The sequence below is a fragment of the Hippopotamus amphibius genome, chromosome 14 (genome assembly GCF_030028045.1).
Source record: "Hippopotamus amphibius kiboko isolate mHipAmp2 chromosome 14, mHipAmp2.hap2, whole genome shotgun sequence".
Lineage (NCBI taxonomy): Eukaryota > Metazoa > Chordata > Mammalia > Artiodactyla > Hippopotamidae > Hippopotamus > Hippopotamus amphibius.
In genome coordinates this window covers 69,271,728-69,288,494 of record NC_080199.1, presented here as the reverse complement: position 1 = coordinate 69,288,494, position 16,767 = coordinate 69,271,728, and the positions used below count along the sequence as shown (strand labels likewise).

At 31.2% G+C, this 16,767-nt stretch overlaps 1 protein-coding gene across 4 annotated transcripts in view; it reads left to right on the top strand.

Annotated features, from left to right (window-relative positions):
* Positions 1-16,767, top strand: part of NBEA (neurobeachin) — a 625,442-nt gene that overhangs the window by 248,876 nt on the left and 359,799 nt on the right. For all 4 annotated transcript variants that reach the window (XM_057707391.1, XM_057707390.1, XM_057707389.1 and 1 more), the window contains 2 exons: positions 3,248-3,402; positions 5,638-5,764. In XM_057707391.1, coding sequence (XP_057563374.1) covers positions 3,248-3,402; positions 5,638-5,764 — 282 coding nt within the window. The remainder of the gene's footprint in view (positions 1-3,247; positions 3,403-5,637; positions 5,765-16,767) is intronic.

Here is a 16,767-nt window from a genome sequence, read left to right as displayed (position 1 = left end):
ATAAGTAGTTGCAAATACATAATAACATTCCAGAAAATAACTAATATGTTACCCACATATATAGATTATAGATAAGTATAAACATTCAAATAATTGGTAAAATGTATTGCTTAGGAAAGAAAATGGTGTGAGGCATTAGAGAATGGATAGTGTTGGTGAAGAAATGATATTAAGGACAAAAATGGACAGTCCTCTGATTCTAGATAAACAATTTGGCCATAATAATCAAAGGGGAGATAGTAGTTCTAACAAATGCATACAATTATGGATTGAGAAGGAATCTGAGAAATCAGTCAAATCTAGCTTCCCACCTCTTTCACCACCACTCTTGTGACATGGTCATCCTAGCCCTTTGAACAGGTCCGTGGTTGGAAGCTGGTGCTCATAAAAATCACTAGAGATTTCTTTCTCCTGTTGGTCCTAATCTGGCAGTTGGAGGTACATGGAAATTTCATCTTGTTTCTTTATCATATACCTTCAGATCTTTAAAAATTGGTGTAATTTCTTCTCACATCTTTACTATAATTTTCTAGACTCTCAGTCTTTGCTGACATGGCTGTGTTCTAGATCTACTGTCATCCTAACTGTTCTTTTATGGACACGATGCTATTTGTCATTATTTGAAATACAGGGTCTAAAATGACATGTAGGATTGTATGAGGTCCAACAAGTATCAGGATTATTGCTGCTTTCACTCCGGGTGCTGTTGCTGAGGTAGACGCAGATTACATGAGCATTTTGGGCGCCGTGGCGATAGTAATGATAGATAAAGTGCGTGGGCCACTTGCTATATTCCAGGTAAAATGCTAGGCACTTTATATTCAGTATATCCTTTTTTCTTTATAACAATTTTATGAGATACAAACAGTTATGAGTCTCATTTTAAAGGTGAGGAGAATGGAGCTTGGAGAAATTTACTTGCTTAATACCTTAGAGGTTGAATTCTAACTCAGGTCTATCTGACATTAAAAACTGGGCTTCTAGCCACTGTGTACTCTATTTATATCCCATGTTGTACTAACTACCAGACTGCTGAGTTTGCTGTCAGTGAAGTGCCTGGAGGCTTTCAAGTCAACTGCTGTTAAATCAGATGTCTTCAGAAGGCTTTTAGTAGAAAGGCTGTAATGTTGTTTACGTTTATTTACACACCATCATTATAGATGTTGAGATGAACATTTTTTCTCTCATATGACTAATTTTTCATAATGCATATCTCATAGCCTCAGTACTTGACAAGATGCCTGTAGGAGTCTGTTACAGACAGTTTTTGTACAAAGTTGGTAATGATCAGTTAACCTTTGGTAATATTTTTTTCTAACATCTACAAATTTGTCTCACAGCACTATCAATCAGCCTGTGTTTATTTTATCTACAAGGATTTTAGTGAGATATTTAGGGAAAAATTATAGTTTTACTAATGGCTTCTTTTCAAATCAAGAATTGATAATTTTGTTTTCTTGCTAGGTAGTCAGTGAAATAGTTTAGAAGTTTGGGGAAGAGTTTTGATGATAAATCCAAAATATCGGTTTGGTTTCTTTCCTATTGATCTTTATGTAGATCATTGTAACTAAATACCTTACCTTGTAAGCAGAGAATTATTTCACTTCAGAAAGTGATAACAATTATTAACATTTATAAGGCATCTCATAATCGACAAAGTTCTTTTAAACACAGTTTCATTTAATTTCTCCAGTTATATGTGAAGTAAGTGGCATTTATTTTGCCATTTTTACTGAAAAACTGAAATTTAATATCACATAGCTTGAGAGCGATTTAGTTCTCAAGCCTTAATCTTCTCACTCCACATCCTGTGTTCTTTGCATAATGTCACACCACCTCTCAATGAAATAAATGAAGGCATTCCATGAGGAACGGTCGATGAAGGGATTGAAAGCATAGTGTGTGCTTTTGGAAATTTAATAAGATAGTTGAAAGTTCAAGATTGAGTCTAATGAATTTGACTCCATCCATAAAGAAAAAAAAAAAGCATCCAGAAATAGATAGTGAAGAATTTTATTGGCACAAGTAAAATTATTTAAGATTATAATTACTTTGGTCACAAAAAATTTTTAAATACCCCTAAAGTTGAAAGTAATAATTCTTATAAATTTATATATTTTTTTACATTGATGACGTAATTTTTCTTTGAAAAATTGTTGGTATTGAGGAAATTTAAGCTATAGACTTATTTGACAATGAGCCATTGATATAATTTCCTTTAAGTAGAGCTTTTTAATGAGAAAGCTACAAAATATAAATGCACTTAAAAGACCTAGTTTAGATTGGATATTTTTTACTGTCAGTCATTAGATTTCAGACATTATATTTGAACTTAAAATATCTCAAACATCCACTTTCTAGATAAATAAGTTCAATGATGGCTGAATAATGCTTGAAGGTATTTATTAAATGGAGTTGGAGTGCTGTAAACTTTGAGAAAAATGAAGCTTCACTGAAAGGAAGAAAAGATATTTATTATATTAGCAAAATAGTTTATCTTTTAAATTGACTACTATTCACATCCATTTATTATTTAAGGTTAACACAGATGTTAATTTCAGAAATTTTTTTATGAAATTCATTTAAATATGCTAAAAAACATGAGAAAATTTTCTGAGTTCACAAAGTCAAGGTTTAAAAGCTAAATAGATCTTTTACCAAATGTCTAGCGTATCCTCGCAGTTCTCTCATTATAATAGCATTCCTGCTATGAAAAACAACTCAATTTTGTTCAGGAAAATAAAGTTTAATTTTATTATGTCATTAGTTGTTATTCAGTATTCCTTGGCTTAATATTTAGCTTTACTATGAGGAAGCTTTAGAATTTGGCTTTCAAATGGTTTTATGACTGTTTTCCACATTTAGAATATAATAGAGATAAAATAGACATTTTATGTATAGTTTGCACCAAAAACTCCATGTGTGCATATGAAAAGTATTCTAACTTAAACATACATTTTTCCAGCTTCCCCAGATTCATGATTGTAGACCACATGTCATCTTAAAAAAGGTTTGCAAACTCCAGATTCTACATAAATGTTTGCCAAATGAATTACAGTAGTTAACACACTTTACAATATATCCTTAATGTCTGTATCCTTTTCACCAATGAAGTTGAAATCAGGAGTTAAAAAAAAAAGAAAAAGGAAAAAAGAAAGAAAAAATTTGATGTTGATTACATATATTCACCATAGCAGGATTAGAATTCATCTTAGACCTTGTGTTATTTTTCATCATTTCTTTGCAGGAGTGTTGTGGTCCCTGTTAAGAAGCCACCTCCAGGTAGTTTAGCTGTAACCACTGTAGGAGCCACTGCTGCTGGAAGTGGGCTGCCAACAGGCAGTACCTCTAATATATTTGCTGCTACTGGAGCTACACCAAAAAGTATGATTAATACAACAGGTATTGTCCTTATCAATTTTTGTGATACCTCATCTTTTTCTTTCTGTTTTCTGTATTTTCATTTTTTCTGCTTACTTGATCTTAAAAATTAAAATACCCTGATCATTTAAGATTATTTTAATCTTTAAGAAGGTTATTATTTATGTTATCTTTCAGAATTTGTAGTTCTAGGGTGCACTTTTTAGTCATTTTTGAAAACACTATGGGTTTTGTTTTGAGTCTCCTCAAAACACGATGCTATTTACTTTCAGAGTGAACTCAGATTGCTGAAAGATATTTGGGGAGCAAAACCAAAAGATAATTTGAACACTGAGATTTGATACATAAAAATTAGTTAATTATATCAAGAATATCAAGGTATACTAAATATATTGGTGACAGAAAATAGATTTAGTGACATTTACTGGTTGAAATCTAATGTCTGTTTTTACAAAGCTCCCCTAAGAACCTTGACGATATGTAAGAGCCTCAACTTGATAAAAAGTGCATGTGAATAAGAACCATTGTTTGACATTGAATTAATTTATATACTTAGATTACAGTTATATCCAATTCATTGTCCAACATTTTCCTAATAATTCTAGGAACAGAAAATTCCAAATCACTACAGATTTTAAAAGCCTGCCTAAAATAACCTTTTTTAAATTTTTTGTAAATTTCCAGAAATGTTCCTGTTGATTATTAGCTAAATAAATCCTTACCCAAATCTTTGTGATTCCATTTTAGGTATTTATACAACGCAAGATGATCCCTGACTTTTCTTCCCTGACTATAGTAGCCTTCTCTTCTCCAAACTGTATAGCCTTGAACTTTTCCATCTACTATCATTACTTAGATTATTCCCATTTTTATTAACTTCATAGCTCTTTGTGCTCTCTGTATTTATCTTGTTTACCATACCACCTGAATCTGACATATCATGAACAGCACATTTATGGGGTTGTAGTAAGTAGAATGTACTTTATCAAGCATATTTATATTAGCAAATAAACATCATTAATGCAATTGTGTTAAAGAACAAAACATCTTTGATTTATATATATATTAGAAATATTTATATCTGACTTGTCTGAAAACTTTATATAAAGGTTTTCGTATCCAGTTTACAGTCTTACTCTTTATACTCATTCTGCTTTCTAGAAAAAGGAATAAAAATGTTATCCTTTTACCAAAATGTATACTCAGAAAAGTGTTAAGATTTTTAAAATAGGCTGATGTAGTAGAAAAAACAAAATCTACATTTGGTGTTTATTGACTAAATCCTTACTTTTAAAAGACAAGTAAATGAAAAAGAAAATCATCTTTTTTATTTGTAGCAAGGTATGATATTTTCCTTTAATTTCTATTTTATTAATTAGTAATAGATATAGGAAGTGATGGTATCCAGAGATCTAGTGATAGTATAAAGCATATATTACAGTAAAAAATATAAGTAATGAACATCCTCCTTAGAAATACCTATATACAGGCACACAAACACACACACACAGACACACACACAAATAATTGATGGCCGACATTTAAACTGGGCCCCAGGCTAGTTTAGGTTTTGAGACATATGTGCTGTGTAAATGTTGTGGAAATCCTAGCTTTATGGGAATTAGTGTTAGATAAGATAATATTTAGGAACACTAGATGTCCCTCAACTCCACGGCTATTTAAGATACTTACATGGTGTAATATAGGAAAATCTGTTGTAACGTGGTGTCTTCATATTGTTGAGGATAACTCATTACTTTAAAATCGCGTACAGTTATACTCATTATAGCCCTTCTTAAGCAATCATTTTATCGAAATAAGCATTGATGCTGCAGTGCCACAAATGTATGTTGAGACAGTTTATTACAAATTATATCTTATATTGATGAAAACTAAAAATATAACAACATAGCAATAAAAGCAGATAAAATTTTCACATCTGAATTTGCGTTTTATCAGTTTCATTTTATCTAAAATTATTTTCATTTGTTGATGTCTTTTATTTATACCCCATTTGTAATATGTAGTTTTGTTAGAGTGATATAAGTAAAGAAACTGGATTTTAATGAAATAGCTATTATTAAGAATTATAAAGAGTTATTAGTATACCAATGGCCAAATGATTTTTTAATTGCCAAATTCTATTTTGAAATTCAGATGAATGTTTTTTTCAAACTCAGATAGTAATGATGTAATGAAAATTATTTTGTTAAATGAATTTATACCTAAGGCTAAAAATTATTATTTTGGTAACAGGTGCAGTGGATTCGGGGTCCTCCTCCTCTTCCTCCTCTTCTAGTTTTGTGAATGGTGCTACCAGCAAAAACCTTCCAGCTGTACAAACTGTTGCTCCAATGCCGGAAGATTCAGCTGAAAACATGAGGTATACATAACTATTTGTTTTTTCACTCATTTTACTCTCTTCCTCCCACCTCAAAAATAGTGAAACAGTAAATACAAAGATATAGGTAATAATTCTTAAGAATGTTTAATAATGTATTTTGTGATTATATCTCATAATTGCATTGTTTTGATGTTTTTAGATATTCATTTTATAAAAATCATTTATTATATTTCAGAGTCTAAACTGACTGTCTTGAATGGTTTTCGAGATTTGACTTTCCTGAATTTATAATCTATTGTCATACAGCACGTTACTGTTTCCTATAAAGTAGAAACATGCACATGTGGCACCATGATAAAATTAGACATCTTTGGGGTGGTGAGTTTAAAATACAGACTTTCAAAATAAATCTGCAGAATTATATATAACACATATAATTGGAAGTTGAATCACCAAACATTATCTTTTCTATTGTGATCAATAGATAAAAATGATGTGTAGTAGTATATCAGAGAGCATTCCTAGAAGAGATTGGCCCACGTGCTTGGAGTTAAATTGCACATATACATATACATGGTATGTGTGTGTATTCACATTTTTAATTGAGAGTATCATGCAGATACAGAGTATAAAAGCTCGGTGAAAGAGTGATGTTATGGCAAGAAATAGAATGTTACAGGTACCTTAAAGCCCCCACCTTGTGCTTCTTTTTTTGTCACTATTCTCGCTTCTCTTCAAATTCATCACTTGGATTTAATACTAGATTTGTTTTGTCTTTTTTGAATTTTATATGAACGGAGTTGCATAGTATGTATTCTTGTCTCTGGCTTCTTTTGTTCAACATTATGTTTATGAGATTTATCTGTATTGCGTGTAGCGATGGTTTTGTTCATGTTTATTCCTTAGTGGTTATATACTACAATTTATTCATCTATTTTACTAATGATGGGCATTTGGAATTTTCCAGTTTTGGACTATTTACAAATAATGCTGCTTTTTTACATAACAATGCTATTTGTACATTACTTTTAGGTATACTACACATTTTTTATGCATATCTGTTGAGTAAATAACTGAATGGAATTGCTGATTCATAGTATTTGTGTATAATCAATTTTACTAGAAAATGCCAAGTGTTTTCCACAGTGGTTAATGCAAGTTTACTAACTCATTAGCAGCATATGAGAGTGCCTAATTCTTTATATCTTTAACAGTACTTAGTGTTGTCACTTTTACATTTTAGCTGTTTTGGTGGAAGCATAGTGGTATTTCATTGTATTTTTAGTTTGTATTTTTCTGATATTTAACGAGATCAAACACCTTCTTTTATATTTATTGGTCTTTTGGTTTTCCTCTTTTGTAATTTCCCTGTTGAACTCTCTTAGACTCATTTTAAAACATTGAGTTGTTTGTCTTCTCCTTAATTTGTGAAGGCTCTTCTCTTTATGCGTTTTGAAAAAGAGTCCTTGGATGATTATCTGTTATATGTATCTATAGACATATAGCAGCATCTGTATGTAGATATAGATATAGGTATAGATATATCTTCTCCCACTCTGTGGCTTTTCTTATTCTCTGTGTAATCTGTTTTGATCAACAGAAGTTGTAAATTTTAATGAAACTCAATTTATCAAGTTTTTGTTTTTTAGTGCTTTTTGTGTTGTAAATGAAATCTTTGTTCACGTTTTCCCCACCTTTTCCTCTCACTGCTTTATTTTTGCCTTTTATATTTAGATACATAGTTCATCTGGAATTGAGTTTTGTGAATTTTATGAAGTGGGAGTACTGTGGATGTCAAGATGACCCAGTACTATTTATTTGAGAAACTCTCCTATATTCCATGCTCTGATCCTTTTGTCACAAATCAAGTGTTCCTGTATACTGGATTCTGCTTTGGCACTCAATTCTATGCAGTTTGTCTGTTTGTCTATCCTTGTGACATACTGTCATAATTAGCTCTAGGTTTAATAAGAATCAGATCTGGATAAGTAATGTGTTCCCATCTTTCATTTTTTTCCCCCCAAGAAAACCTAAGTTATTCTTGATGCTTTGCATTTCCATTTAAATTTTAGAATCAATTTGCCAATATCCATATTAAAAACAACTTGCTGGGATTTTAGCAAGGAATGGAATTTATAGATCCGTTGTAACTGGAGTTATATTTCATCTATAGATCTCTTTCAATATTGTGACTTCCAAACTATAAACAGCTTCTATTCCTTCCATTTCTTTAGTTTTTAAAAAAATTTTCCAGTAATGATTTTTAGTTTTTTATGTAGAAGTCTTGTAGGTATAAGAATATGATATATTCTTATAATTTTAATATTTTGTGTTTGTATCTTCATTTCTCATTTCCAGATTATATTTATTGAGATCATTTATTTATGTTGTTTAAACAGTTTAAAAATAGTCATTTGAGTGTGCATTTTAATGAGTTTTGAACAGTTTATATGCCCATATAACCGCCATCACAATCAAGATGTAGAATAAGTTTATCACTCCATATAGTTCCCTTGTGGCCCATTTGTAATTCACCCCCTCCTTCCCCAGTAAATATTTATATGCTTTTTAATTCATAATTTAAATTTGTCTTTTCTAGGGTTTCACATAGATGGAATCATGTAGCATACATTTTCTTCTGTCTGCCTTCTTTCACTCAGATTTTGAGATTTTGAGATTCATCCACATGTTTTTGTTTATGACTAGCCCATTCCTTTTTATTCTTGAGTATATCCGTTATATGGCTATCCTACTATTTATTTATCTATTCACTTGTTGATAGACATCTGGGTTTGTTCCAGATTGGGGCCATTATAAAGAAAGATTTTATGGATGGTTGAGTACAAGTCTGTTGCAGACATATGATCTTGGGTAAATAACTAACAGGAAAATTACTGGTTGAATAGGAAGTATAGGCTTATCTTTATAAGAAACTGCTGAGTTGTTTTGCAAAGTGGTTGTATCATTTTACATTCCTTTCAACAATGTGTAAAAGTTCCATTTGTTCTCGTCAACACTTGGCATTGTCTGTCTTTTTAATTTAAGACTTTATAATTTAAGACTTTGCTCGGTAATCATATCTCATTTGGTTTTATTTTCCATTTTCCTAATGATTAAAGATGATGAGGGTTTTTTTTTTTTTCCTGATGTGTTAATGGGCCATTGAAAGCTTTTACTATTTTTTAAAAAGTAGGGTTTTTTTTCTTGTGAAATGTCACCATTCTTTACCTATTCTGATTATACGTTCTTTGTCAGATATTCCATTTTGTGGCTTATATTTTCATTTTATTAAAAGTGTTAAGAAGTTTCTAATTTTGACCATGTCCATCATTTCAAAAAATCTTTTCTTTTATGGTTCGTGCCTTTGTATCTTAAGAAATCTTTACCTACCCCAAAGTCATGAAGATATTCTCCTATATCTTCTTCTAAAAGTTTTGTAGTTTTAGCTTTTATGATTAGGTCTATGACCCATCTTCACTGAATTTTTTTGTGTGTGGTGAGGTAAAGGTTGGGATTTGTTTTTATCCATATGTATATCAATGTTTCAGCACCATTGAATTACCTTTGTACGTTAGTATAAAATCAGTTGACTGTGTGTAGACCTATTGCTGGCCTCCATACTACTTCATGATTTATATGGCTGTCCCTATGCCAGTACCCCACTTTATTACTGTAGTATATAGTATATTCTGAAATCAGGTAGTATAAGTCCTCTAACTCTGTTCTTTTTACAGTTGCTTTGACTTTTGTAGGTTATTTGCATTTTCTTATGAATTTTAGAGTTGGCTTGCCAATTTCTAAAAAAAAAAATCCTGTTGGAATGTTAGTTAGGATTGTGTTGAATATTTAATTAAATTTAGGGAGACTTGATATCTTAATAATGAGTCTTGCAATCTACAAACGTTGTAACTGCATTCATTGAGATTCTCAATTTCTCTCAGCAATTTATTGTAGCTTTCATTGTACAGGTCTTGTACTCAGTTTTGTCTTTTTTTATTATTTTTTCATGTCTTTGATGATATTCTACATTAAAGTTTTTACTTTAAATTTCCAATTTTGAGTTAGAAGCCAAACAAAAAAGGGCAAATACTATGTTTCCACTTACATATAATGATAGAAAATGCAAATAAATTTATCTTAACAGAGAGCAAATTGATGATTGCCTATGTTAATTATACCTCAATATGACGGAAATCAAAAAAGAAAGATTTTGTGTGTTGGTAGTATATAGAAAGACAATTGACTTTTGTATATTGATTTTATGTCTTGTGATTTTGCTTAATCTGCTTAATTTTAGTAGTCTTTTTTAGATCGTTTAGACTTTTCTCAACTCATATTAATATTATCTGTAGTTTCCTAATTATTTTCTACGTGGAAGATACTGTCTCTTGTAGCTTTAGTGTGGTTTGGTCTTAAATGTTTGAAATTTCACCAGTGGAGCCATCTCTACCTGGAATTTTTTTACTGGGGAGGTTTTATAAATTAAATCTTTCAATGGATAAGTGACTATTCAGATTTTTCTGTTTTCTTCTTGCATCAGTTTTGGTCATTTGTGACTTTTAGGAATTTAGCCATTTTATTTCTGTTGTCGGATTTATTTCCATAAGATTTTTCATAATTTTATTATTATTTTATTATTTTAAAATACTTGTAGGATCTCTAATGATGTTTCCTCTTTCATTCCTGATTTTGTTAATTTATGACTTTTCTCATTTTAGCATTATTAGAGTATCTATTGATTTTTCAGTATTATAATTTTCCCCCCAGAAATTAAGTATTAGATTCATTAATGTTTTTTTTTCTGTTTCTATTACATCAAACTCCACTCTTTTTGTTTCCTTTTAGTTATTTCAGATTTACTTAATTTTCTCTCTCTAGATTCTTAGAGTGGGAACTTGGATCAGGAGTCTATATAAATTACAATCCAGGGACCAAATCTGTTTGCTATCATAAACTTTATATATAAACTTTTTGTAAATAAACTTTTATTGGAATACAGTCACATAATTTGTTTATATATTGCCTGTGACTGCTTTCACATTACAGTGGCAGAGTTGAGTAGTTGTAACAGGTGTAATATGGCCTAAAATCTTAAAATATTTAGTATCTTACCCTTTACAGAAAACATTTGCCAATCCCTTGCTTAGATCTTTGATTTTAGATTTCTTCTTTTTTTATTATGAGCATTGAAAGCCATTGCTTTTCCACTAAGCGCTGCTTTAGCTGTATTGCAGAATTTAATGTTGAGTTTAATTTTTATTCAGTGTTTTTTTCTAAGTTTCTCTGTGATTTCTTCTTTGACTCCTAAGTGTTTCAGAGGTGAATTTGGATATTGACCTTTCTCAGTATAATGCCATGAGATCCATCCAAGTGTTGTGTGTATTAATGGGTTGTTCCTTTTGTATTTCTGAGTAGAATTTCATGGTATGGGTGTAGGACAATTTGTTTAACCATTCACCCACTAAGGACATTTGGGTTTTTTCCAGTTTTTGGCTAATACTAAAAAAATCTACAATAAACATTTGTTTTTATGTGAACATACATTTTTATTTCTCTGGGATAAGTGCCTAAGAGTGAGATTACTGGGCTGATGTGGTAAGTACCTATAAAAAACTCTCACCAGCAATGTTAGTATAGTCCAGTTTCTCCTCATTTTTACCAGCATTAGGCCAGTCTGGTAGGTATGTAGTGGTATCTCATTGTGGTCTTAATTTGTCTTTTCCTAATGGATGATTCCGAACACCTTTTTGTGTGCTTACTTACCATTAGTATGTCCTCTTCAGTGAAACATCTATTTATATCTTTTGCCCATTTTATAATTAGATTGCTTTTTCACTTTTCAGCCTTGAGAATTCAGTATTCAGTATTCTAAGTTTTCGGAAATGTTGTTTCCAAGTATTTGCTCCCAGACTGTAGCTTGTGTGTTTTGTCCGCTCAATACAGTCTTTGGCACAGGGAACTACATTTTTATTGCAGAGTAGTTTATCATGGTGTCACGTCTAAGAACTCTTCACCTCACCCTAAGTAGTGAAGGTTTTCTCCTACATCTTCTATAAAGTTCTGTGGTTTTAAGTAATAGTTTTAGTTTTAAGTCGGGGTCCCATTTTGAGCTAATTTTTATGTAAGGTGTGAGATTTATGTCCAGGTTTATATTTTTGCCTATGAATGTCCATTTGCTGCAGCACCATTTGTTCAAAAGACCATTCTTCCTCATGAAGCATTTTTGAGATCTTTTGAGGCAAATCTAGGATGGCCTTTATTCTTGGGCTAATTTTGCCACATAGAAAGTAAGTTGGGTTTCTTCTGAATGCTCAGTATATCTAAGGAGGTTTCTCCTTTTTGGCCAGAGGGAACGCAGACGGTTCTAGACCCTGTGTGAGATGTAGAAGACGTCTGTTTTGACTCCTTTGTAATTGTTCTTTCCTCAGAAGTTATTCTGCTCTAACCTTGGTTGCTTTCAGACATCGTGTACACAGTTATTCAGCCAAAGATGATTGTGCTCTCCATAGTAACTTCCTATTGGGTACTATGTCCTCCAAATACTATTCACCTTGGCCTGCTTGAACTACAGTTTTAGTCTTGTCAGCTGAGAAAGTTTGCTGGATTTTGTATCTGCCCTAATATGGGAAATACCTCCATGTAGGAAATCTGGGTTATGATGGGACTTACCTCATTTGTTTCTCTTTCCTCAGGATTTATGGTCTTGTACCCCACATTTTGTATGAAAATAGCTGTTCTCTGCATTTTGTGAAATTTTCTAGTTGTTAGCTTTGGAAATAATTGTAGACCATCTTAACCCCATCAAGGAGAAAGTGGAATTTGATATTTTTTAATGTTGTAAATTTTTTAATTTTATAAATTTCATTTTTAATTGTTTGCTGATATATATAATTCATTGCAATGTATTGGATTAGTATCATGAAACCTTTAACTACTTATTTTTCCTAATTTATCTGTAATTCTTTCTAAATAAACACGTATGTACACTGTCATTTGTCCTGTGAATATTGGCAGTTTTATCCCTCATTACACAAATTCTTACACATTTTTATTTCTTTTTCCTGACATATAGTATCATCTAGTACGTCCAATACAGTTCTCTTGGTTAGAACAAGCATTCTTTTCATCTCAAATGGAAAGCTTAGAACATTTCACCATTAATTATGATGTCTCCTGTCTATTTATTAAAGATACTTTCTATCAAATATACGTATTCTCTTGTGTTTATAATTAACTGAGTTGCCATCATTATGGCTATTGAATTTTATCTCTTTTTTGGGGGAGTCATGGAGATGACCATGTGATTTTCCTCCTTTTTCTGCTAACGTGGTCTGTGATATTGACTTTTAATTTAAAAAAATGCTAAACAAACCTTTAATTCCTGAAAGAAATCCAATTCCTTTGTGATATAAAATCTATTTTATCTTTTGAAGAACTTATGTGAGATTGGTATTTTTTATTTGTTTTTGTTTGTTTTCTAAAATATTTGGTAGAGTTCACAAGCAAACACATTGATCCTAGATTTCCTTTTTGGGGAAAGTTTTTAAATTAAAGTGTTATAGGTCTCCCCAGATTTTTTGTTTTTGTCTTGTGTAAGTTTTGGTAGATTCTATTGGCATAATGTAGTTCATAATATTCTCTTATTATTATTTTAACATTCATATAATCTGTAAGAAAGTCCTTCCTTTTTATTCTTGATGTTTATTATGAGTTTCCTTTCTGCTTTCCTTCCTTCTTTCCAAGTCTTGGCAATGATTAATCAATTTTATTCATATTGCCATTAAGAAACATTCACCAGAGAGAAGCAACAAGAAACTGTTAGGTTGAAGTTTATACCTTATTATCTTTTCCTTAGTGCAGTGGATCTTAAACATCAATATGCAACAGAGTTACATGGGGGTCTTGTTAAAACACATTGCTGAGGCAATATGTGGTTCTAGTTCAAGTCTAAAGGCCTGAGAATCAGGAATGTTGATGGTGTAAGTTCTAGTCTGGAAGTTGGGAAACTCAAGACCCTAGAAGAGCTGATGTTTCACTTGATTCTGAAGGCCAGCAAAGACCAACTGTCAGGGAGAAGGGGTTCCCTCTTATCTCACTTTTTGTTCTATTCACGTCTTCAGTTGAATTCATGAGGCACACAGTTGTTAAGGAGGACAGTCTGCTTTATTCAGTCTGCACATTCAAGTTGTAATCTCATCCAGAAACACCCTAACAGACACATCCAGAACAATATTTAATCAGATGTCTGGGCACACTGTGGTCCAGTCAAGTTGACACATGAAATTAACCATTACACTAAGTGATCTTGATGCTGCTGGCTCCAAGGACAGACTTTGAGAAACAGTGTTTTAAGTGATCATCTTCCAGATTGCAACATTAATTCTTGATTTATATAAGTCCTCTTCCCAGACCATGCATGGATCTCAGTAGAGCTTAACTTCATTTATCCAAATTTTGCAAACACATTATACATATGTATACGTGTGTGTGCATGTAAAATTTTAAATGCCACGAGAAAATATAATTACTATTTTATTGGTCCACATATATTTAGATTTACCCAAATGTTTATCACTTATTTTTGCTTATCATTCCTTTTGGATGCATATCTGACTTCCATGTGCTATCATTTTCTTTCTTCTTGAAGAACACCCCCTTTAGTAATTCATTTAGTACAGGCCTTCCACTCATGAATTCCATTCAGTTGTTATTTAACTAAAAATCTTTGAAATTCACTTTTATTTTTGAGGGATATTTTGAGCCAAAATGGAGTCTAGGTTGGCAGCTATATTCTTTTCTTTTCTTTTTTTTTAATTTTTAAAAAAATTTTTAAGAACTTCTATGGAGAGATAATTGACATACAATAAACTGCATATATTTAAAGTGTACAATTTGATATTTTTTATTAGTAATGCATGTATGGAATATTTCCTTTTAATGCTTTGAAGATGTTATGCAGTATCTTTCATTTCTTGCTGTGCTTTCTTTCCTTTTTGCCTTTTTTTTTTAAGAAATGTATCTTCCAGTCTTACTGCTCTTTCTGTTCTCCTCCCCTGCCTTCCCCATTCCTGTTACCTATTTTTAAGATTTTCTCTACCTTCGATGTTTAGCAGTTTTACTATGATATACTCAGGCTCTTCAATTTTTCTTTATCTAAGTCCAACTTGGAACTTGTAGAGCTTCTCATATTTGAAATTTGATGACTTTCCTCAGTGGCTGGGAAATTCTTAGCCATTACTTCTTCTAATATTGCTTCAGAATCATTCTTTTCTTTTTCTGGGACTTGAATTACAAATATATTAGCTATTTTCTGTATTTCTCATCTATCTATCTATATTCTCTCTCTCCATTATTTAAGTATTTCTTTTAAACCTTAGTCCACTTTACTAATACTCTTTTTAGCTGTTTCTAATCTGCATTCTTAATTTCAATTTTTGTGTAAGTACTAGAATTTCCATTTGATTTTTTATAGGTTAATATTCTCTTCCAGTTTTCTATATTGTCTTTAATTTTCATGTGTGTGTGTGTATAGTAATAATTGCAGCCATGGATTTTTATATATTTTTTCTCTAATGGGTTATTTATATTTTTATTCATTAAAATTGCTTAGAATCTGTAAATCCCTCTAAATGAGATTTCCTTAATATAGGTAAACACCAATACATAATTGTGCTTTTTACAGTAAATAAACTCCTGTGTTTTAAGTCATATTGTTTTAATCCAGGCACTGGAGCCATAGAATTTCATCTAAAGCATTTTTATTTCCTTTGAATGTTTAGTTTTCCTGTCATTGGTCATATTGTTAGAGTGGTCAATAAATTTCCCAAGTCGCATCCATAATTTTGTTCATAGAAGTCAGTAATTCCCTTTCTTAAAAAAAATTTGCACTTACTATCAAGTAAAATAGCCAAAGTCAAAATAGTATCATAAGCATAGTTAGTGTGACTGAAGGGAATGAAAAAGAATAGGGTGGGGAGAGAGGAATGCATTGCTTGAGAGAATTCATTTCAGCATAGAGTTGACAAACTCTATATTTAGGTCCCAAGAACTTTCTAAAATATTAATTTATAGACAGATTGTCAAGATTATAACCCTCACTCTAGACTGTGTAGGGCAAATTCCCCATCTAGTCTACCTTTGTATTATTTCTCTGCACAAAATGTGTTAGACAAAGTGTTTTTTGAATAAATGAAAACTTTGAGACAAAACTGAAAAATTAGTACTTCGTGCTTTCCCTAAATTAAGTGAAATATGCCAATTTGTTAGAAAATATTTTGCCAAAGGACTGTGTTTTTTTCTGGTAGTTATATGTTCTTTACACTTTTAAAGTGAAAGTTACATTCAAAAGAAAGAATAATTTATTTATTTTTATAAGCGATAAGGCCAAAGAGTTCTCCTTTATTAAGATTTTTAAAAATTTTTTACATGTTAACAGATAAATTTTTCATGTGTCTTGGAATTGGGAAGAAGTAGTTTTACACAGTGTATTTATCTCAGATAAGAATTGAAATAACAATATAGGCACAGTATATTTTTTAAACATTTTTTTTAGTAATTGGTGGTTATCTGCCAGGTGATAGAGGAGGGTTTAAAGCTAAAATTTATATATCATTTCCTTTGAGAATTTAAATTGAGTAAGAATGAAGATCACCTACTTTACACATGTTTACTTTAAAACACATTATGAGGTATCTGTATGTCCATTTTCTTCACTATAAAAAAGTGATGATGAATCTTTTCCACTTAGAATATTTTGTTGTTGTTTGATAGAGAAATCTGGTAGTATTATTTGATAACGAGTCTCTGTATTTAAAACCTTTGATATGTTGCTGGGTAAAATGTTACAGTCTTTGCCCTTTATTAGAATATTTAAATTATAGTTGTAGAATGATATATCAGAGCATTATTTAATGTTCTATTATATTTTGTAAGAAAATAGCTGCAAAAAAATCTTATTATAGGGATTCACTCACTGAGAAATGTCTGTTATTGTCCATTACCCTTAAGTAAAGGTAATTAATACACATTTACATACACACATG